The sequence below is a fragment of the Seriola lalandi genome, unplaced genomic scaffold (assembly GCF_002814215.2).
Source record: "Seriola lalandi dorsalis isolate HSWRI2012SDOR001 ecotype SW California unplaced genomic scaffold, Sedor1 jcf7180002051108, whole genome shotgun sequence".
NCBI lineage: Eukaryota > Metazoa > Chordata > Actinopteri > Carangiformes > Carangidae > Seriola > Seriola lalandi.
Window position 1 is genome coordinate 507,943 of NW_019521661.1, and position 23,182 is coordinate 531,124.

At 40.7% G+C, this 23,182-nt stretch overlaps 1 protein-coding gene across 1 annotated transcript in view; it reads right to left on the minus strand.

Moving 5' to 3' along the window:
* LOC111649517 (uncharacterized) overlaps positions 1-23,182 on the minus strand; it is a 47,081-nt gene that overhangs the window by 4,479 nt on the left and 19,420 nt on the right. Inside the window, exons 4-6 of the mRNA XM_023399270.2 lie at positions 11,021-11,167; positions 10,457-10,697; positions 360-524 (exon numbers count right to left, since the gene is read on the minus strand). Of these exons, the coding sequence (XP_023255038.2) occupies positions 360-524; positions 10,457-10,697; positions 11,021-11,167 (553 nt within the window). The remainder of the gene's footprint in view (positions 1-359; positions 525-10,456; positions 10,698-11,020; positions 11,168-23,182) is intronic.

Below are 23,182 nucleotides of genomic sequence, written 5' to 3' on the forward strand. Positions count from 1 at the left end.
CATTGAGTATCAGTGTCGACATTTTTACAGCCCTAAAATTTTGTCAAAGAGCTGTGACTCTGGTTTGAAAGATCTTTCTTTTTTTTATATACGTGTCAGTGTGTCATTCTGAACATACACACGCAGAAAGTAAAACATAGATACAGTAATACTCTTCTACCCCACTGGTCAAATCTACTCTAAGCTGACCAGGCTGAAATGAGATTTATTATATGCCTTATTTACAAATATTAAAAACACCTTGATTTGCATTATATTATTATTTCTAACACTAACTGCAGCCTTCGTGTATTGATGACAGTTTGCAAAATACAGTTTGTTCAATCTTGAATTGTCTTTTTAAAAGATTATTTTCTTACCAATACGGTCCAGTCTGTCCAGTGCAACAGTTTCAAAGGCCCTTCTCATCATGGGATACTCCTCCAGCACCTCATTGAAGTTGTCGACAGACAGTGAGTACAGGCGACAGTATGTGTCCGCTCGGACGCTGGCTGTCCTTCTACCCCGCGTCAGCAAACAAATCTCTGCAACAAAACATAGCAAATAAACACAGTTATGTAGTGGGGTTAAATCCTGAAGCTTGCATGTTTTTGAGTTTAAATTTAAAACAGTTACACCAGTGACACTGCTATAGATTTCTCTGACAGACAACCGCTTTATCATCAACAGCTGACCAAAGTCAAAAAAAATGCTAACAGGTAGCATTTTCTGTTAAAGGCTATCCTAGGAACAGGCTCAGTCCCAGATTTATAGGGGAATCCATAATCACAACAAATCTCTATAATTTAAAAATGTCAAAGGCAATGATTTTTTAAAATCATTTTTTATACACAACCCATCCTACACACACATAAATAAATTGTAATTAAATAAATTATCTTAGAAAAAAATTGGCTCGACTAAGATCAAGTACAGCATGTTTTTGCACATGCAATAGAAAGTATCCCCCATTTTCCATCCACATATATAGAGCCAAAGGTACTGTCACTGGGAAACTACCCTGGATCTTTGGAGTGGTGGACAAAAGAGTAACACAGAGTAACACATACTAAGACCCACCATTTCCCTGCAGTCAATAATACCCCTGTGATTTTACCTCTTTCAACATGACCTAAAGTGTAGGGTTATATGAATTGCTTTATCTTCCTCAGCAGATATAGTAGACCAAGTGAAAAAGTAAAATACAATACAAACTTTCTCAGCAAAATGCGCACTCTCGACTTGTTTTGTTTTATTTCTTTTAGCATTAAAAACTCCAACTTTTCTGTAATCCATTGCTGCAGAACTTAATGCTATTTTCAGAGCTTAGAGGTCTGCCAGCCCTCATCTGCTATGTCCGCTCAGGAAAATAATGCTCCATTTAACAAGCTGCACTGCTGTAGAGCTCTGGCACAGAGGTAGTTTGTGTGGGTGCAAGTGTGTCTATACTGTATGCAGATGTCGCATGTGCACCATGCACAAGTGGGATATGTCTGTGTGAGAGCCTGTGCTGGCACATAATGTGTGTGTGTGTGTGTGTGTGTGTGTGTGTGTGTGTGTGTGTGTGTGTGTGTGTACAAAAATGGATGTGAATGTACTATATGTGTGTGCCAGTGTTTTATTCATGAGACCAAGGCAGTATGAGAGAGTAAGGTGGTGAAAATACAGGCTATACCTTCTATATATACTTAATGTATATGGATATACATGAGGGTACTGTATATATCTATAAAATGCTAAGTATTGTATATATGTTTCTATATATATATGGACGGGGGTTAGGTGACTTTGACATATGTATTTGTTAGAGTGCCATGTGTTTATACACATTCCCTAATGTCTTTTCTCTTCAGCTTTCATCTCATCTTCCACCCTCCCTTCCTGTGTTCACGATCACACTCCCTCTTTCTCAGAAACCCATTTCCAGCTCATCCAAACACACATGCTCTCAATTCTCCCACAGAATGCACTTTCCTACTTTGCCTCCCCTTAGCCTACATCAAATCAAATTTTTAAAGAATCCGTCATCCAACTTATCTCCAGAAATCTCATGCATAGTTTGACTCTCCACCATTACTGTCTTTCTCTGCATTGTCCTCTCCTTCCTCCTTTGCTTTTACCCTTTAGAATATTGCACATCTATAAAATGTTAGTGCATGTGGGTCTTGTTTTTATATTTTGCAAACTTGCAGCCCCACATACAGCGAGGGCCTCCTTGTACTGTATGAGGCAGTGTCCGCTTTAATCAAAAAACATGTGTAGCCCAGTCTGTTGTGTTTGATGACAGTGAGCTGTGTGTGGGTGTGTGTAAAAAAAAAAAAAATGTCATCAATGAAGCTGCGTGTGTGACAGGGGCTGGTAACAATCATGTCGGCTCTTCTCAATCCTCTTAAAAGCAGTGCTCCTGTTGATATATTAACAAAAAACTGCACATGAATTTGCAAAGTCTGCAGATACATTCCAACTCAACATTTATGAGGATCTGGTTTTCTTTATTGCAATTTGATTTAATGCACACCACTTACAATAGGAACCGCAGATGGAAAAGTTTCTGTATAGGACAGCCGTATCAGGCAGCTGCACAAGGAGTGAAGAAGGGAAAGCCTTCACAGCATGGCAGATGCTGGTAAGCACCACATATTTAATCTTCACTCTGCCTGAGACAGAATAAACCTTTTTTTTTCTGTGCAATTTAATGTGTACAGGTTGAGGTATGTATTATGGAAGTGACAACAGCAAGCAAAACATGAATAAAAAGATGGATTTTGGAGAGGTTTTTTAAGGGGAGTACCACGTGTACCGCAGTGCATAGTTCACCTACTCTGAGCTGGCAGATGGTACAAAAGACTGTCAATGTTGACTCCAAAATCCCCCACCCTTCTGCACCTCTGTTCCCACTGGTAAAGTACCAATGGGAAGGGAAAAAACCCACTGGGCCATGAAAATGCCTCAGCTACACTCACACATAGACCAAAAACTGTCCACATTATGGGATTTGAGTAAAACTACAGCTGATTCAGTTTGTCAATGTCAAGTTTTCATTATTGTTGTGACTTTTCTAGCAACTAATAAAGACAGGAATTGCAGCTACTTCCCACCTGGATGAATTAAATCCATCCTCTCTGGACAAATAAAATATAAAATATAAATCATGTACTATGCAAAGCGATCTCAAACAATAGCCCCACAATAAAGACACTCTCGTTGTGACACCTGGTTTAATATTTGTAGGGATTTTGCCCACTGCCAAAACAATTCTCAATATGATAACAGCCAATAAAAGCCACCACTAAACATCAAACACACACAAAAAAGTGTTCATGTACAGTATGTAGCATTCACTGCACGGCGACTGCGTAGGATTGCATTAGATTACAAAAAAGTGTGCATTCTTCTGGTCACTGAGTGTGAAGTGGTTATGATTGTGAGCAATGGTTTGAAAACTGAGATCAGGGAACGGATAGAGGGAGAATGTGTGATTTGACTGGACAGTGAGGGAGGTATATGCAGTGTATATGAAGCATAAGAACAACATCATGTGTAGTGTGTTACTGTTTGTGTTTGTGTGTGTGTGTGTGTGTGTGTGTGTGTGTAAGAGAGAGAGCGAGAGCATGGGTGAATGGACAATGGCCAAGTTAGCAAGAGAGCTGTGTGAATGTGAAAGATAAAATACCATGCTCTTCTTTCTGTGTCTGTGTGTGTGTGTGTGTGTGTGTATGTATGTGTGTGTGTGTGTGTGTGTGTGTGTGTGTGTGTGTGTGTTTGCACATGTGTGAGTGCGTACTCTAAGTGTGTGCTGGTGGGGCAGCCCTGGCTGTAGCTGTGCTGGGGGTCCATTTCCCGCAGCACTGCTCCAGTAATCCCCTCTGGAGAGGAGCATCGCGGCTCTGTATTAAATCCTCTTGTCCCGTGGCTTTCTGGATGAAGCCAACACTGCCAAGATGAGGCGGTGAGCTGCAGTGAGCCCTCTGGCCTCATCTAACTGTCTTTGCAGAAAGCAAGTGAAGCCCAGACACTTAACGGTGCCATCTGAACTACAAGTGTAGAATAAATAAATAAATAAATAAATCCACGGGAGGGTTTGGATCTGGTGCAACCCACCTCCAGCTACACAATAAGAGATTAGTGGACATCTCTGAGAACTGAGAGGTTAAACACAGGCAGCTTCTCTGAAGATCAACACTGTCCTGAATATCTGGAACTTTAACACTGGGAGGCCAGTGAAATGTGGCATCAAAATAAAGAGATGGTTGTTTTTGGTAGAAGTGGATTTAATTTAAATAGAAAAATACATGTGATGGAAATATATATAATAGGGCTCATAATGAAATAGTAAATGAAACTCAAAACCTAAAATGATTTGTTGAGTGGTGAGTGCCATAGACTGCTTCCGAAAGAGATCTGACAAAACTCACTGCATCTACTCACTGAATTGTATCTGACATAAAAGCAGAAGAAATAAATCGCATCTGCTATTCATCTACCACCAAACAATTCATTTCAGATTTAGATTTCTCTCAGTTTTATATCAGTTTTTGTATTAAACTCATCATATTTGTTTTCTACTTACAGTTATATAGAGCCCCATGCATTTATTCCATATTTCTTTGTGTAATATTGGACTATTTACTCCAAATTGTAAAACATAAAATATGCTATACTGCTGAGTGAACTTCTGTCGTGCACTGTTCAACTCGAGGCGGCTTTTGCGGGTGGTTTGTGAGTTACATACAATTTATTTATGAATGCTCTACTCCCACTGCGTACTCACATTTCCTGTGACTCATCGCAGCGCTCCCCAAATCCTGCATGAAATCATAGAACCGGCTTAGTTGGTGTAGCGCTTCCTGTATTCTATAAGGGGCGTGTGTTTTCTCCTCAAACTGACTGTCACTTCTACAATTATTCATTTCTGTGTGGTCCTTACTAACAAAGAGATGATTCATAGTCAGCCCAAAATTGTGGGCTTTGTTTGCTCAAATTAGCAAAGTTATAATATCATCATGATACAAGATAACTAATATCTGGCTGAGAATTCAATATGTCATTGTACTCAATATTATTCATTCTAACAGCAAAATCGGTACAAAGATGCAATTCGGAGAATAAACCCATAAGTAATACTTGATGAATCTTTCCATCCCGTCCCCCTGCTGTCCTCTTCTGCTTTGAGTTTATCTAGCCCAGCAGCGATATCTGTTCCCAAAATGGTGTTAGTGAAGTAGACACAACACCGTCACAGTTTCCCGAAGAAAAAAACTCAACTCTGCACTAGAAGATGTTGCTTTAAGGTAGCCATAGTGTTTTTCATTTTCACACTTAAGTGACAATACATTCATCAAAATTGGATGTTGCTCCGAGAAAGAAGGAATAAGACGTCATGTGCTGTGACCTTGGTGAGAAAACACATGACTGGGCTTCTGTTGGACAATGCAGCCCACGTGTCCTGGGCTCTTACTGGCAAGATGCTTCGCCCCGAGTCCCCTGCACCATGCTCTCAAAGTGGAGAGCCGACTGCATGCTATGCCAGTGTGTGTGCGTGCGTGTGTGTGTGTGTGTGTGTGTGTGTCTGTGAACGTGCGCGCAGTAGGGCAAGCACAAAAGGGAGAAAAAACGATAGACAGCCTGAGCACATATGTGTTTTCATACTGTGAAACAAGGAAGTGAAAGAAACACATTCATTGTGTGTTAGTAGTATATATGAAGGAAAATGTATTGAAACCCTGAACCCATTTAAAACAGGCAGCTGAGCAGTAGATATGGTTTAGAATTTGTATCTCAAATTTAATTGATGTGATTTTTCTGCATCATATTCACTTCTAAACATAATCAAATGGGTCAACTGTTTAGGACTGAGAAAATGATAAATCTCCATTGTCACTGTGTAATGACGAGTCTACATGTGCAGATAAATAAAGGGTTACAAACTATGCTCTCTGTGAGGTTTTATTGACTTTCTTTTTGCTACATCTGCACTGGGAGCAGGAGGCTGAGCAAAGTACAGTCAATAAAAAACAACTCTTTTACTAGGTAAGACTGGTGCAAGAGAGGCTGTAGCACAGAGGTGCAAACAGATTTTCATGTCTAAAAATCATTAATACCCAAGAAATGCATCAGACAGAGCATCAGGGAGTAAAGGGTTAAACTTATTATGGACTTCATTTAGTCAATGAACACAGTGGAAAATGGAGGACAAACTAGAACAATTGCTCAGTCATGAATATTAGTAATGAATGTGTTCATATTGTGTGTGCATGTTCTTCGGGTATATGTGGCCAGTTTAGGGAATAACAGTAAAATCTGCTCAGGGCCTTCTTCTCTGTGTATGACTTTCCAATCACCGCTACATTATAATCTACATGTACTGACTATAAACAGTAGATAGCACTATACAGTGCAACATGCATGAACTGTATGTGTACATGTGCAAATGCTGGCATTTGAAAGTGCTATAAAATAAGTTTTAACTATCTGCATATAACTGCATGTGTGTATGGTTATACCTGCCTTATTTCCTGCTTGTGCGTACTGATGTGAATTAATGAGTATGAGCAGGGCTGCTTGGTCTGTGATGAAGTATCTGTGTCCCGCAGCCTGGTCTGGCAAAGCTCACCTGGATCCTGAGTCCTGCTGTCAGCTCCCATCTCCCTCCCTGACACTGCCCCCAGCGCGCGGAACGGACACTCTCTAACCTTTGAAATATCCACAGTGGGCTGCCTGATTCCCCGTGACATGCCATGCTCACTCCCTCACAGCATTAGCATAGCTACGCAAACACCTTCCGTTTGGCTAGCATGCACACACAGTTATCTGGTGTTTCTCAGCACCATGGCGGATGCTGGGGTCCCATCACATCTCATTGTCTCTGATGGGTGATGTTTATGTTGGTGAGAGATAAAAGGAAACAATAAAACTACATTCAAGGACCTGGAGGTGTTTGTTCACACAGTACTTACAAATGTAAATCATTTTTGGTTTAAATCTTAACTTCGAAAGACATTTCTATTGTTCTGTGAATAATATTTAGTGATGCTAGCAGCATGGCTCTACAGACTGGCAATGTCAGGCTGTCGATCAGTCCACCACTTTATCCAGACTGAAATATCTCAACAAGAAAATGGAAATAGGGCTGTTTTTTTTTTTTCAACAAACGGACAATCTGCGTCAATGAGTAAATGCATTAGTCGAGAAGAATAATCGACCTGATTCAACTTGCATTTTGAGTCTAACTTCCCTTTTTTTTTGCTACCTCACAGCAGACAGAGCAATGCAGGGGCAACAGTGTAGCAGGCTGTAAACATAACAAACAGAGTCTTGTATAAGAATGATTGAACCACAAAACTGACTGATGGAAACAGAGGACAGTATGAGGCAGGGCAGAGCGACTCGTTTCTGTTGGCCGCTCGGATACTCTCAGGTCTGGTGTCCGGCTGAAAGCGCTAGCAGGAGAGACACTCAAAGGTGCAGTAGAATTTGAGCTATGACCAAACATGTGTTTTTAGAGTCATGTACAGGAGAGTATGGTGTGGGACAGTTGAGCTTCTGCAATGAAGAAAAGACTCAGTGATAATCTTGTGAGTGTTTATGAAAAAATATCAAATAAATACTAGTAAACAGAAAGCATGAACCAATGAACTACAAGTACCTGACCAATTAATATCAAGAAGAATGACACTGCCCCCACCCCAAACAACATATCACATCGCACACTGTATCAAACACAGCATTGTATCATTTATCATCCCATCCTAACCAACCTGTCATGTTACATAAGACAATTCTATGTATCATCATATCCCCCATCCTGTCACTCAGTCATTTGCTGCAGTGCCTCAAACTTCAGGTGATGCTGCTTCAGAATACGAGGTGCAGGGGTGTTAACTGGGTTAAAGACCAGGAGGATTACCTGGGCCTTAGCTGCTGCCAGCCTCTCTCACAGACTCACTCAGTCAGGGTGGGCATTTGGCAGCTCGATAGACCAGCCAGTCTGAGCTCAGACAGGGGGAAAAAGGCAAAAGAAGTGAAAGAGAGGGGAGACGGGAGGAGTATTAGTTCCCTAACCCAGACCTTCACAGGACAACGGACTTAGAGAGCACCATTCACAGAGAACCAGTCAGACACTGAGTAAAGCCAAGAAGATGACACAAGAAATTTCAAACTGTGCAGTCAACTTACTCTCCTCATTTTCCTTCTCCCGTTCTCCGACTCTGTCACACTTTCTCCCCCCACCCCACTCACAGAGCTGCTACGAGCCACTCAGTCAGAGTCAAAGTGAACCATCTTAGCCGTGCAATCAAAGGCAGCTTTTGATAAGCACCTCTGACTGGCATACAGGGCCACCACAAGGTCACTGAGCTCTACTCCCACCAGGAGAGATCCACAGTCTGCACTGGCAACACATCAATTACTGCAGGCAACAAAGGATGAACTATAACAACACAATAACCTGCTCAGTCTGGGCACTGAGGGGTCAGCAGAGATGCTGTTTCGATAAGTGTTTCAACACTGAACTATAAGGAGAGAAAGAGGCGAGCAGAGGCGGGGGTGGAGGGTGCATGTTTACTTTCTGAGCCCAGAGCGGCGTCCAGAAAGCGCGCTTGGCAGCGATCCATGTGTCCCTTGGCGTTAGTACTGCAGTCACATTACATTTCCCCTCTCCACTGGATTGCTGTGTGCCCAGCCGATGCTCCCATCCAGGACATGTCGTGTCCACTTTAGACTTTAGGCTCTCTGGCTCGAGCTAATCCAACAGCTAACAAACTGGAGCAGACTGCTGAGTATATAATTATGTAAATAATTCAGGTCGTCTATGAATGAATGAGTTGTGGTACATGAGTTTGCTGAGATGATGATGAGCACATACGCACGCCATTTGCTGTACTGTAAACTGGGACCCGCTGACAGAGTGTGCTTGACAAAACAGAATGCTCTTCAACCACTGGACGGCTTCTGCTCCTCAATCACATGCTCACACAATCAAGAGCACACCAATCACATATACAAGGACTAAACATTGCAATCCACATCGAGCAGATCTCAGCGTTCTTGCACATGAAAATAAATAATAATAAAAAATACTCATTGTTTTTGACCTCCTGCTTGCTGATACTGACAGCCACACTGAGATCCACATGTGCCACATACTCCCTGTGCTGATCCTGCACCAATTAATTTCATGAATGACTAACTCGTGTTTGGTAACAAATCCCCAGTGGCTCTAGGCTTACCTCACAAGCCCCCACCCTTACACTCCCAGCGGAGTGCCACTGCTAGGAATAGTCACAGAATAATGGAGTCAAAAGCCTTGTGCTTATAATGCACAAACGGGAAAAAATAATTACAGATCCATAGCTTAAGATTAAAGCGATCGAGCCAGTTTCTTCTCCAGAACCAGTGTATTTTATACTACTCATGTTAAAAAAAATATAGATATGGATGCATTCACTCTAATGCATTTAGATGACATTGCCGTCTAGAGCACACTCGGTTCAGCATCTTTGAGTGGCAGAACGTCCAAGCTGTCGCATAAACTGTGCCATTACCCGGACTCATGCGCCAGAGACAAGCCCATAAGCTCACTCAAACTCTCTCTGAATCTGAATTCTGCCTTGCTGAGAAGGGAGGAAACATTTTGGACAACATGGCCCTAGAGAGAGCTGGGGCCATGTTGTATAAAATGTTGATTAGTTTTGGCATGTGTAGAGATAGATTGCCTGCCATCTTTTCATTATTTCTGTGGAACCCCCCAGGAGAGAGGGCATGGAGATGGACTTGAGCAGGCAAGGCGTAATTAAACTTCTACAGGCAGGTCATGTGCTGTTAAATGCTTTGCCACCATTTCTCATTACTTTACAGTGTAGTCTAAATGATATGCTGTCACTGGGCAAATTAATTGGTATTTGGTGAGTGCAGTATGGCAGCATTGTCTCCTACCTGTGTCATAAGCTCTGTAGGACCATGAGAGGGCTACACATTATCTGACCCTGATTAAGAACATAACGCGAGTTAAAGTGATTCAACTACTAAGCACTCATGAATGAATACTGTATGAATACAGAATGTAATTCCACAACTTTCTGACACCTTTGACCTTTCAATGCATATTTCTTAACTTGCACTACAACAATTGCTGTTTCCTTAATTTGGGTTCGCCCTACATTTAAGAGACAGCTCATGATGTGAATTAAGGGAAAAGTCCTGCATAAACCATGAAGCAGAATTTTAAGTGAGGTGACAAGCACAGCACAACATACTACTTCAAGCTCACGACGAGCTAATATTAGAGCCAGAATAGCATTATCCAAATGCTGTTGCCTAACAAATCAAAATTCTAGGCCAACCTCTTAAGGGGCTAAAGGACAGCATTATTCATATTAAAACAGGGCAGATTTCAGCTCCACAGAACAGAGGGACGTGAGTGTGTGTGTGTTTGTGACCTTTGAGTTTGTGTTTCTGCAGCAGAACTAGCTCGTCTTACCTCCAAAGTAAGAGCCATCCGAAAGCTTGGTCTCTTTATTGCCTTTGGTTAGTACGCTGACGACCCCATGTTGGATAAAGTACATTTTCTTGCCGATGGTGCCCTCCCTGATGATGTAATCCCCCGGCTGGAACACCTCGAACCTCAGCTTGGTGAGCATGGATGTGACAAAGTTGGGGTCGGCGTTGGCAAACAGAGGCATGGACGCCACCAGCTTCCGACAGTTGAAGTTGATGATTTCCTGTTTGAGCGTGCAGAGAAGAATTGAAAACAGCCGTTAAGTAAGAGCAGTCGAAGCTTTACAAAATGTATTGACCCCTCACAGTTTCAGATAAGTGCTATATTAGAGTAACAATGGGCAAAATGTCAGGTGTGCAGACATTTGTTTTTGTTTTACTCTTGTTTGGATTTTGATTCAAAAGAATAAAATATCTTTTTCTCCCACTTTGTGCTTGTGTAAGGTTAAAATGTCAGGGAATGTGAACTGAACTGAGGGGAATGTCGAGCTTTACACAGACTTTTGAATGCATCACAGCCCCGTGTGCACAAGACCACTCATCCCACCTCTCTGAGAGGCTCGTTCAGCTCTCCCAGGATGCTCTCCTCATCGAACATCTTGCCCTGGTAACGGTGCTCGTAGTAGTCATGGATCCTCTGCCTCATATCTGCCGGCAGCTTGTGGAAGGACATGTACTGCTCCACCTGTTTGTACTGCAGGGACACAGAGACACACAACAATCAGGTTACTCAAAGGCCACAGTCTGTAGCACGGATACACAGCCACAGGGAACAGCTGGCACTGAGGTCAGACACACGAGGAAATGGAGACGGATACATACAAGCCATCGCAGGCTAGGCCCGACAAGACACCACTTTTCCTGTCTTTGATCATGCCTCTTACACTCTCGCTGTCTCTCTCAAAAGGCAGAAAGCAGGTGGCAAGTGTTTAGTCATGCTGTCAATTCACGGGTAGCTTGTAAACGATCCACAATTGTGGCAAATCTGGATTGGCACAGAAAAATTCTTAAAGTACCGTAAATGTGTCTGTGTCAGAGTTCAGGTGGGTAGGAGCTGGTCTTACTTTATCTACATGTAGTGAGTTGTAATTTGTAATGGACAATCTGATTACAGGTATGACAAGCATTTCTACACCAGGGAAATAGAAAAGCTGACACCATATTGATATTCATTAATGGCAATTGCATAATTTGCATCCACATACTGCATATCTAATACTGTCATACATAAATCAAATGAGTGGTTGCATGATACTGTAGTGTCCTGTATGTGGAGGCTACAGTACAATGAAGACAAGTGAGAAAAGAGTTGGAGGAAAGGTGTGACATGATTACAAATTCAAATCAAAAGTTAGTACAAGCTGCTAGAGACAATGATGGTGTGTGTGTGTGTGTCTGTGTGTGAATGCGTGTATTTTTGTATGTGTGTGTAATTATACATTTCTGTGTGTGAAAATCATAAATTAAACCAAATAATAATTAATACTGACTTAAAGGTCCCATATTGTATAAAGTGATTATTATTTTTTGATTATTAGCAGCTAGGTGCTATATTAATACTGAAAAAGTAATAATCGTTCAGTCCACAGAGAAATGCACACAGTCTGTATTCAGAAACTGAGCATTAATCAGGCCGTCAGGAGTTCTGTAACTTTGTGATGTCACAAAAAAGCAGTCACCTCCCTCAGCCATGCCCAAAGCTCGGCCCACCCGGACCCACCATCCAGCCTTGCAGGAGTGTTTACCTAAAATCTGCTATATTCTTATTAGATCACTCAGAAAACAGTCAACCAATCAGAAGAGAGGCTCCTCTCTTCTGATTGGCTCACCGACCTGTTGTTTCTACAGGAAGAAGCCTGAGAGAGGAGATGTAAAACTAAATTCAGATGGTTTTTGGTTCTTATTGATATAAAAAAAAAAAAAAAACCATTGGAAAAATGTAAAATATGGGACCTTTGAAAATCATATTTTTGTGTACCTAAGAATAACAGCGTAGGAAATGACCTCAATACACAATATGCACTGTCATGGTTACATAGAAATTACACTTAAGATGATATCAAAAATATTTGCATAATTTTACTGAAACTCTAAATCCATACAATAGTCCTGTTGATAATGCCTATTTATATACCTGAGTGCTGTGTTGCAATTAGTGACAAACAAAGCCCTGTGGCTCCTGTAACACCATGTTCACCAAAACACTTATCAAAGTGAAGACTGTGTGTGTTTGTGTCCTCTGGTCTTTATGTTGTTAAAAATTAAAAATAAAAGTAATAAATGTGTGTCAGATGGCCTTTCACTGATTCTGCAGTATCGGAAGCAGAAATGCAGATCAAAGCACACAGAGAGCACCTCGGGAATAATAACAGGTAGAATCCTTGACCCTCAGAGAAAGAAGAAAAGAAGAAATTTAACCATTCATAGGGCAATGCCGGCGGTGCTCTTTGATCACCATTTCTACACCGCCAACAGCCTTACCACTCAGAGACACCGTTAACCTTAGATGTCTCCCTCTTTGTTATCTGACTTTACTACCCTAGTCACCGCTAATCTTGGAGATGATCATCAAAAGGCCAGTCTTGTGGAAATGTAGCACAGTAAATAAGGACAGCTGCCTTGTGCAAGTCAGACAGTTTTTTTGTGCGAGCAGGAAAGCTGTCAAGCTTGCTGAGAATCAGGGGATGTGACTGGAGCTGGAAAGAAATGCATACCAGGGTTGGAATCCTCTACTCTAAAACATGCATGCAGACTAAACTATAACCACCTTAGGATGAGGTCTGGTCAAGGTTCTGCAGGTAACATTCCCCTGCACTGACCCATTGACACACACAAACACACTCCCTGCTGTGTTTGTAATCTTCCTTTATGCAGCCCCGGCTTTCACCCTCTACAATGATCGGTCCTGCAATGCTCGCTTTTCTTTTTTTTTTTCTCTTGCCTCCTCTTTGCTAAATTTGGATGGGTTTTAGTTAGATTGTGTTTGACCAAAGCCCTTCGAGGCCCTCACAGACAGAGAAAACAGTCTGGAGTCAGTCTGTGCATATTGATGATACAGCTCCCCCCCCCCTTGTGACCAGTTAGCTAACAACTGTAAATGCCCCTGCTGGTAATCATCCTTTTTAATGCATTGTTAGCTACACAAAGACAAATCACAAACACTGGAATGTATACATGCTACTGTAAGTGCAAGGGTATACAGTTTTGTGTGCATATAAAAACACACGAAATGCAACGCATAAGGCCATCCTCATATGATATACTTAAAATATGAGTTCCTGTCTTAGCAATGTCAAGTGAAGTATTTGACATTATATGTGTCAATGGTGTGTAAAGTGACCTGGAAAATTTAATACTTGCACAGGCAAGAAGAAGACGTGGAAAGAGGCTTTTAGATATCCAGTGGGGTAAGGGTTTCAGTCTTTATCCCTACAATCCTTTTGGCATCAAATTGAGCATTTACTGATCTGATGATGAAATAGAATCCTTCCACATAGAAGAAGGAGGAGAGACGGACAGCTCTAGAAAACGATCGTAGACATCTCCTGCTGCAATCCCATTGGCTGCTGGGTATTGCAGTGAAGATGGCTTGTTTTTGTGTGATGCCAGGGTGAAGATGACAGGTGTAACCCACATTCTGCATCTTGTCTAATGTCTTTATGTCTCCTGCATTAGACATGGCACAGTATGGCGCCCTGTTTCAAAGGCGTGGATTATCATCTCCTTCAGAATGTCTTCCAACCTTTTTCTTTTCTTTTTTACATTCATGAAAAAAAGAAAAATAATACTGTCAACATTTAATACGTCCATTTATCCTCAGCTTTGCAGCATGTTACAAGTTGATTCTCTCAGCATGAAAGGGCATTAGTCAAATGAACAGACGCAAGATAATGTCCTGTTGCTCTTACATTGTGATAAGTAACTAAGTAACTGAACTACATAAAGTAGCTCAGTGTCTCACTCAAAGGCATTTCGTATTTACTAATCACTGCTGAGTCTCAGAGGAGGAGCTGACAGGAATGTAAAGATGACGACCATGTGGGGGACGGTGCTCTCCTGACACTGTGATGGGCTGATAACACCCTCTGTCATAGGAAATTATCTTATTGCTGCATAGCCGCCATCACACTAGGACCAGGAATATCCCCTGCTCTCCTGCTCTACTTGGCTAAATCAAATCATAGTCAGCATTCAGGAGGTAGTCATTCCACCATCAGCCTCCCTCGCTGCTCTCTGAAAACCGGGGGAGGGGTGGGGTGTGCGGGGGGTAAGGCTGCAAGGGGGGGCTGTTCAAAATCTTACAGAAGCAATTGGATTCTTTCCTCTTTCTTTCTTTAGTTCAACATTTTGGGGAATATATTTGTTAGATGAAACTATCAGCTTCATTTTTATATCCGTACGGTAATGCTGAGCGGCTGGTTAGCTTAGTTTAGCACAGGAGGAAACAGGTGTCCAGCCTGGTCCGAATGCAGCAAATCATACCTACCAGCACCTCTAAAGCTCAGGGAACAGAGACTCCACATGCCTGGCAATCAGTGGAGTCTGGTAACGTCATGGTGCCGACAAGACTCCAGGAAATTCCTGTGCCTTGCCAAGGGCAGCTTTTCTTACCTTTGGACAGAGCCGGACAAGCTGAGTCTTTGTGCTAAACTAATATAATCAGCTGTGTTGCTATATTAGAGTGATGAGTCAGTCAAATTAGTGGTATTGACATTCTAATCTAACCCTGGCAAGAAAGTGAACAAGTGTATTTTCCAAAATGAAAGAGTTTGACAAACTCTTGGTTTTGACCCTGCAGTGTTTGGCTGTTGATGCTGAATTTAGATGTGATGTTTAAAATATTGGATTTTTGTGATATTCCAATTTTCTAGTGGAATAAAAGGCAGTAACACAAAGAAAGCTGCGATCTCCAAACATTTTTTGGTGTTTAAATGACACAACTGTTTAGATTGTCTTCTCCATCTCTGTGCCATCAGGTTGTTTATCTGAATAGGTTAGTACAAACTGTCCTCACTAGCATAGCATGTAGCGACTGGTAGCCTGTCAAGGGTGGACCCTGCCTCTCTTTACTCTACTGTAAGTACCTTACCTTAACTTATTATCTTCTAAGTACATTACAATAGAATTTTTTTTTGTATGTAGGTGAGCCTATTAACTTCCAGGCTTGGCAATATTACAGGAGTAGCATACACTGCCCACTGAGCTATATATGGCTGCATCTTCAAGCTATTTTATTTCATAAATCCTCTCCCTTTCTTCTCAGTTGTGATCTTCCTTAACATGTCCATTCTTTGGTCTGTTTCCCATTTGTACTTCTTTTTTCCTCTCTGCCCCTCTACTCTTTTATTGTGCCCCCCCCATCCCCCTCTCTCTCATGCAGCTCTCCAAGCAGATGCAAATTTCTACCAAATAAAACATGAATAATTCATTCCCCAAAAGAGATGTCAGCTGCTTAATTATACTTTCTAAATATGTATTTTTCTCCACTCCTCTGTCTCCGTCTCCCTAACCTTGCATTGTATGGTCAAAGGTTAGGGTCATATAATAAAGCTAACTGAAGTCTTAAACATTTGCATGATGTTAGCGTGAAAAATAGGCAACAGAAGACTTAGCAAATCATCTTATAGAGAATGCTCCACCAGCTTTGTTTATTTTTGGTGTGGGTATGTTGGAGGACAGCTTGATCTTATGCAAAATGGCCATAACTCCATTGAATTCATGCCCGAGAGCAGTATTCCCTTTATGTACTAGTAAGTAGTAGTTATAAGTAAGTAGTAACTATTATGCTACAGTGAGACAGGTGGTTTCATAATACTTCCACTAGCCATGGATACGTCATACTACTGTAATTACATGCCCTAGCTGTGTGAAACTGCATCATGGCTTTTAGCCATGCTCGCTGCTCCAGAGAGGACAAAGTTGTTCAGCTGGACCACAACTTTGGTCCAGACCGAAATGTCTCAACTACTATTGGATAGATTGCGATGAAATTTGATACAGGCATCCATGGTGTCCAGAGGAAGAAGCCTGGTGACATTTTAGTAACATTAGTAGTTTTCAGCTTTTGGATTGATTTCTTTATGACCAAATACCTGCAAAACTAATGACATTCCTATCAATTTACTAATTTGTTTTTTTTATGCTAATTAGAAAATGTGTTATCTTATATAGGTGCAAACAATCAGCATATTAGCATCACCATTGTGAGCAGAACGTTCAGCTCAAAGCACCGCTGTAACTAAGTATAGCCTCATAGAACGTAGGCCCTTTTTTTATATTTTCACTGCATAAAACCTACAGGTGATACAGATTATTCAGTATGGCATAAATGCATTCTGCATTTGCATGTTAACATTTTAATAACACTTTAATGGTCGCCAAAATAATCAACATTTTGTTTATAGTCATTATACCCTCAGCTGCTAAGGGTAGTTAGTATGCATTAACTATCAATCATTTAGTAATGGTTAATGAACCTACTCAAGCAAGGACATTTCTTTGCTCTCTACATACACCATGTTGGTACTGCATACCTAATAAAATGCTGTACATCTGTTTGAATGACAATCTTGTCATGAACACTTGCAAATGCAGCGAGAATAAAATTTTGCTGTGACATTAAATACACAGTTTATTGACATTGGCTGCACTTTTGATCTGGATTTGGTTGTGCACTCAAAGAGCGGGTATTTCATAGAGTACCTCTGGGGCATGTCAACAGTCCTTGACTCAGCAGTAAAACTTGTGTGGCAGGCGGGGAGGAAAGGGGAATGTAACAGGGTTTAGATTAATGCCATCAGTCAGGTCCCAACTAATGAGAACAGCTCTTACTGTAAGGCAGAATCAGACTTAAGCTCCTCAACTTGTTGACAGCTGTGTCCTTGGGTTCATTGTACGGGAAAATCATGACTTAACCTCCACCAGGCACTGCCAAGTTGCTGCTATTGTTGGATGAAACCTACATTTTTTACATCATGGGGCTTTTTGAAGGCTTTTAAAATCAATCACAGAGATGACCAAATAAATATTCAGCCTAAATAAGGAAAACACTAAAGCTGCATGTTTTTGCTACTTCCCTGACAGCATTAATGAATTTCCAACCCTCGTAGAGAGGAAGGGACAACTCTATCAAGTGTAAACATATTTATCCCTCTGATGAATATTTACTGTATTTCCAAAGGTCTTGATTGGAGGATTGAAGTGGGGGAACAAAAGATCTCTAGAGCCTCTTCACCCTCAAATAATCAGCTTTGGGCCTCTTATTAACTATTCCCCAAAGAGCCATGTTTAATTGACAAGTGTTAATTAGAGATTTAAAGGGGAGGGGCTGCAGAACCCCATTGCCATTTCCTTCTCTAGCCATTAGGGACTGGCATGCCACAACATGCTACTCATATACAGGTCCCCTTTGGGCATCTCTGATTTCATCACTGACTACTAACAACAACAGACCATCACTTAGTTATCCCACTCTGAATAATATTAACAGCATACTGGTAAAAACCTGAGTGGAGAAATGCTGAAAAGGATCAGTGAGTTTCTATAAAGTAAGACAACATGGATCACAAGTGACCTACAAATGAATGAGATTATCTCTTTTGTTTGGTCTCCCCATCCCCATCTCTGTGGACTGTATAAATTTCCACAGTAGAGGGCCATAGTAACAGATAAGTGGTGGCTTACAGAGAGCTGGAGTGGCAGGCATACCCTGTATGCACAGTCACATGTGCAGCCATCTTGTGCCCCCAATCTGGAGAGCTGTAATTCTCTTCGTGTGATAATGGTTCTTAACATGCCTGAGACAAGAGGGGGGATCCTTGGGGGAATTTGACGGATGCTTAACCCATTCCAGCTCACAGTCTTTCAGATGGTCGTGTAGCAGAGCTGCTCGCTGGGTAATACAGGGGTTCAGTGTGGAGATGAATGACTCAAAGAGATTAGTGAATATACTATTACTGCTGTATTATAATACTACAGGAGTCGATAATACAGTAACTAACTAAATCTTACAGTACTGTACTATTCTGTACTACAGTGTAATTTTACAGGAGTAAGATTCTGCTCCTGTAGAGACAGTTACAACTCATCAAATTAAAGGTGTTACAAAAAATTACTGATGTAAATGTAAAGAAAAAAAAAAAGCTAATCACTGTTGAATCTGCTCAAGCCATGCATCAGGTCTTCCATCAAATTTTTCAAATAGATACTGAATGCTTAAACAATTTGAATAACTATGAAGTTAATTGGATGTATGGTTAATTATTTAAGTCATTTATATAGCAACAAATGCCAAACAACAAATGGCTTCAGATTTTCAAATGGAGGAATTTTGCTGTTTACTGTCATTGTAAATTGAATATATTTGGGTTGTGGACTGTTATTTGAAAAAAACAAGCAATGTGAACAGTTCATCTTTTGATCTGGGGACATTTTCACAATTTTTCCAGTTTATAGAGTAGAACAAACGTGATATACAAATGAATCAGTATCTAACAAATATTTAATATATTAGATATTGCATGAAGTGAACCAATGTTTCTGTCTAGGTTACTTAAATTAAGCACTTAATATTCATTCCATGAATTCTGTTGCATTTTCCTTTTTCTGTCCTCTTATTTTTCATGATGTAATGTGACGTTTCAATGCTTTTTTATGAATTGAAGCTCATTGACTTTCATAAAAACAAGTCCATGTCAGAGGACTAGCTGGTGCAATTAAACTTCACTCAACTAGCAGAGAATACAGAGCTCAAATAAAGATAACACAGTGCGCATCAGCACCTAAAGAATAACTCAACACCTCCTAAATATTCCTTTCTTGCGGACCTCTAGTGGTTTCACTTCTTTCCTTGGTGCAGTGATGCACGGGTGTACTTCAGGACCCCGTGGCATCACTGCCAGGTACAGTTACAGGTGTTCATTTCTAACCCAATCACACCCATCAGTGATGCTAAGTGTGGTCAGAGGTAAAACAGGCTTAAAACGTTCAACCAGAGAGGGCAGCAACACACTGTTTGTCAGATTGGTGTTAAACTACTCTTGAAATATAGCTACAATCTCTTGACTAGAGCACACTCTAGCACACGGAAGCATGGAGTAGAACAGGTAGCAATGAGGCAAAGCTCCAGCTCCAATCCGTTTCTCGTTTCAGATCTGATATGGACCCAACCTAATCTATGCAGTCAGATACACCTGCAACAAATTGAGTTGCCAGTAGGTAGAAAATGCACATGCTTTATTATTTTGCATCCACATGCCACAGCAAAAGACTGGCAACAAGTATTCATTTTTAGCGGATAGAAAATAAATCTAATAAAGCTATTTTTCATCTCAGTGGGGCCACACTTTAACCCCTCGTATTTGGTGTGATTGCTGGGTGCAGTTAACAGGGCTGCCTGATTCCTGTTTAAGAGCTCATTTAAGTCTACTTGCTAGCTTCCGACAGCCCAGGCATTTATCACATGGAGCCATATTGTAATAGAATTCTATTCAGAAAAGATTATACCCGGGCTTTCTGATGATAATTTCACCATCTTTGAGAGCAGCTTTTTTTTTCTTTTTTTTTTACTTCTTTCCTCTTTCCCGTCTGTACACTTCTGAGATTCCTTCATAGTTTTCTTCATCACAGTCCCATAGAGGGGTTTCACTGATTTGTTTCACATCTAAATTTAACTGTTACCTGGACATCACTTGGACAGATGGCCTCTCATGTTGGCCCCTCAGCGATGTGTATGAGGGTCGCACATTCTCTTTTCTATAGCTCATTTACAGTGGTTGAATGTTCCTGTGTCACATCAAAACCAGCACGAGGCAGTTAAATGGGGCATTGGTGCTACTTGACACAACAATGTTCTAGTTTTTTTTTTTCTTTTAACTTTTTTTTATCAAACTATATAGTGGTTGAAGTCTCTGTCACACTGTGAGCAGTGGGTGGGAATTTGTGTTAACGTGCATTTGGGAGTTTGCCTCAGGTTTAATGGCATATATAACACAACTGTAATACATATCGTACAAAAACTCCATGCTAGCTAATGTTAATTTTCATTTATACTCCCATCCACATTTTAATTCTAAAATGATTGTATAATAAGGAAGATTGTCAGAACACATCAGTGATTTATGGAGCCACACAGATAAGTAAAGCACAATCCATGCTTCTTCACAGACTGCTGGTGTATGCAAATGATGCAGTTTTGTAGTCTTGCTGACAGTATCTTTGGAATATCAACATGGGCATATTTGGCTTCTGAGCACAAAAACTCCAAACTGCAAACTGCAGAGCTCCATTTCAGCTTGCCAACAGGCAACAGAAAAAAAGAGTGATGGCATTTACAGCTTTTACTAATGAGTCAAAAATGTCTAATTCCTCATGTTTCATGGTCTGTAAACTGCAACATCAGCTATGCATGTGTTGAGTCAGATTTGCCAAATTAAGTATTAAAAGAGCGTCTCTGAACACTGTGATGCTTTTTAGAAACCAACCAAAGCAGTGAGTGAAAAACTGTGACGGAGCTGTGAGTAAACACGTTTATGAGCGCTGAAAGACAAAGCCACCGTCAAACATCTTGGAGATCACTAGATAGAAAGGTTTTTTCTATCAAAAGCGGCACATTTTGTGATCCACATTTCAAGAAATCAAAAAAATCTATGTTGACAGAAACTGTTGAATATGCGTTAATACAACTAATCTTTGTAAGCACTCTCGTAAAATAAGCCTTTAGTTCGAATTCTGGTCATTTCAGACACACAAAAAAATTAGATATATTGGACTGTGTGTATGTGTATAGTAATATACCTCCTATTTATAATATAATATGATATTCACAAATTTGAAATTGGGCCTTCAATAAGGATAATATTATGTCTCTTCTATAAAAATAAATAAAATGGCAATACAAAACAAAATGAAAACAAACAATTTTTAATTACATAAAAATGTCTGTTTACTGTATAATTTATTCTATTTGAATGTTCTATGTTATCTAATAAATATCTAATATTACTTTACTTATTATTATTTTCAAACATGGTTGTTTAGGCTACATATATTTAGTTTATTTGTATCTAAAAAATGCATGAGCTTTCCATGAATTCTGTTACATCCCCCACCCCCTCTCTTTCTCTTATTTTTCATGACACAGTAAAAACAACAAACAGCCACTGTATGTGATCCTGTTTCATACAGTTACAAATATACACTACTTTTCATGAGAATGAAAGCTTTTCAATGGCCTTGTACTTTGAGCACCCACCCTGAGACTGAGTTTGTGAGTTCAATGAACTCAACATCAATGCATGTACTATTATTTATCCACCATATAATATGCAAATATGTAAAGAGAGAGGTTACCTATGATTACAAAAAGAAATTAAGTGTTTCTTTTTGATATACCAAAGCTGCAGACTTAGTGCTTATTCCATTTTTAATGGTTTTTTTTTTTCCATTAGTGCCTTAATGCACCATTACCTTTTCTGAGCACACACAATACGAGTGATATACTTCTCTGGACTTAAGAATAAAATATTATATATATCTGCTATATGCTGCTGCGGTTTAGCATCACTGTTTGGAATCATCAGGTATTTTATATTTACCTTATTTCTTTCATATTGCCATCCTCATATTGTGCATGGTTTATTAATAATTTCATCTTCACCTGGTTGCTTAAACAGATGTGATGTGTTAATATGTTACATGGAACCACCACACCATACTCTATAGCATAATATCACTCATCCTAACAGACAGGTGTATATGATAACTTGGTGTATGGTGGCAGGTTGGATACTGGCTGCTGTGCTGGTGGTGTCTCTGTTAGTAGGTTTTTGTCCAGGCTGGTTCCCTGCGGACAGGAACAGCTGTCTCTGTCATGGCTCTCGGAGAACAGCCACCTGTCTCCTCAAAACTCCAGAGACTGACCGATGGATTGTCCACTTCTTGAGAGTGTGGATTATGGTATTAGTCTAGCACGGAAAAGCAGAGTGAAATCTCCAGGAAGCCAAACCCATTGTCACATGACTGATGCAGAGGCCAATGACAAAAAGGTTTATTCCTTTGAAGGAACTAACCCTGATAAAAGAGAACGGAGGAGTGGGTGTAGTACAGTGTAGTAGAAATGACTACTATCTGGCTCCCACAGCCAGATGAGCATGCAGCTACAGTGCGCCCAGAGCGTTTCTTATCACTGAGGCATGTGGAAAGATAAATGAGAGAATCCGCACTCTTAAAAATTAATTGCAGTCTCCACTAATAACCTTTCTGCAGGCAGGCACCATGGGAAGCTGTGGGAGCACAGGGGAGCCTTTTTAGCTGGCTGGGGGATTCTTAAGGCGCCTGAGGGGGTGATCCCAGAAACGGCAGCAAATGGCTTTGGTAGCACATGCTGACTGGTGCTGAGACAGGCCAGCTGTTCAGTCTACTTGGCAGCAAGGCATCTCTAAAGCAGACCGGCAGACAAATGGACAGTGTTGAGCCTGGAGTTGGTTCACTCGTGTTTCATTAAACAGCTACTCAGATCAGTCGCATTAGTCATGTACCAACTTACATGTTTTACTTTTTGGATTTTTCATCTTTGCTGTTGTTAATTTGTTGGTGTCACCCCTAGATTTGTCAGGTGTTAATTTATCCAGTGGCCTTTTTCTCCTTTTGAAGATGAATAACACGCAGCTATTACGTCAGCTAATCTGCTCCCTCTGCTTGTCTGCCTGGT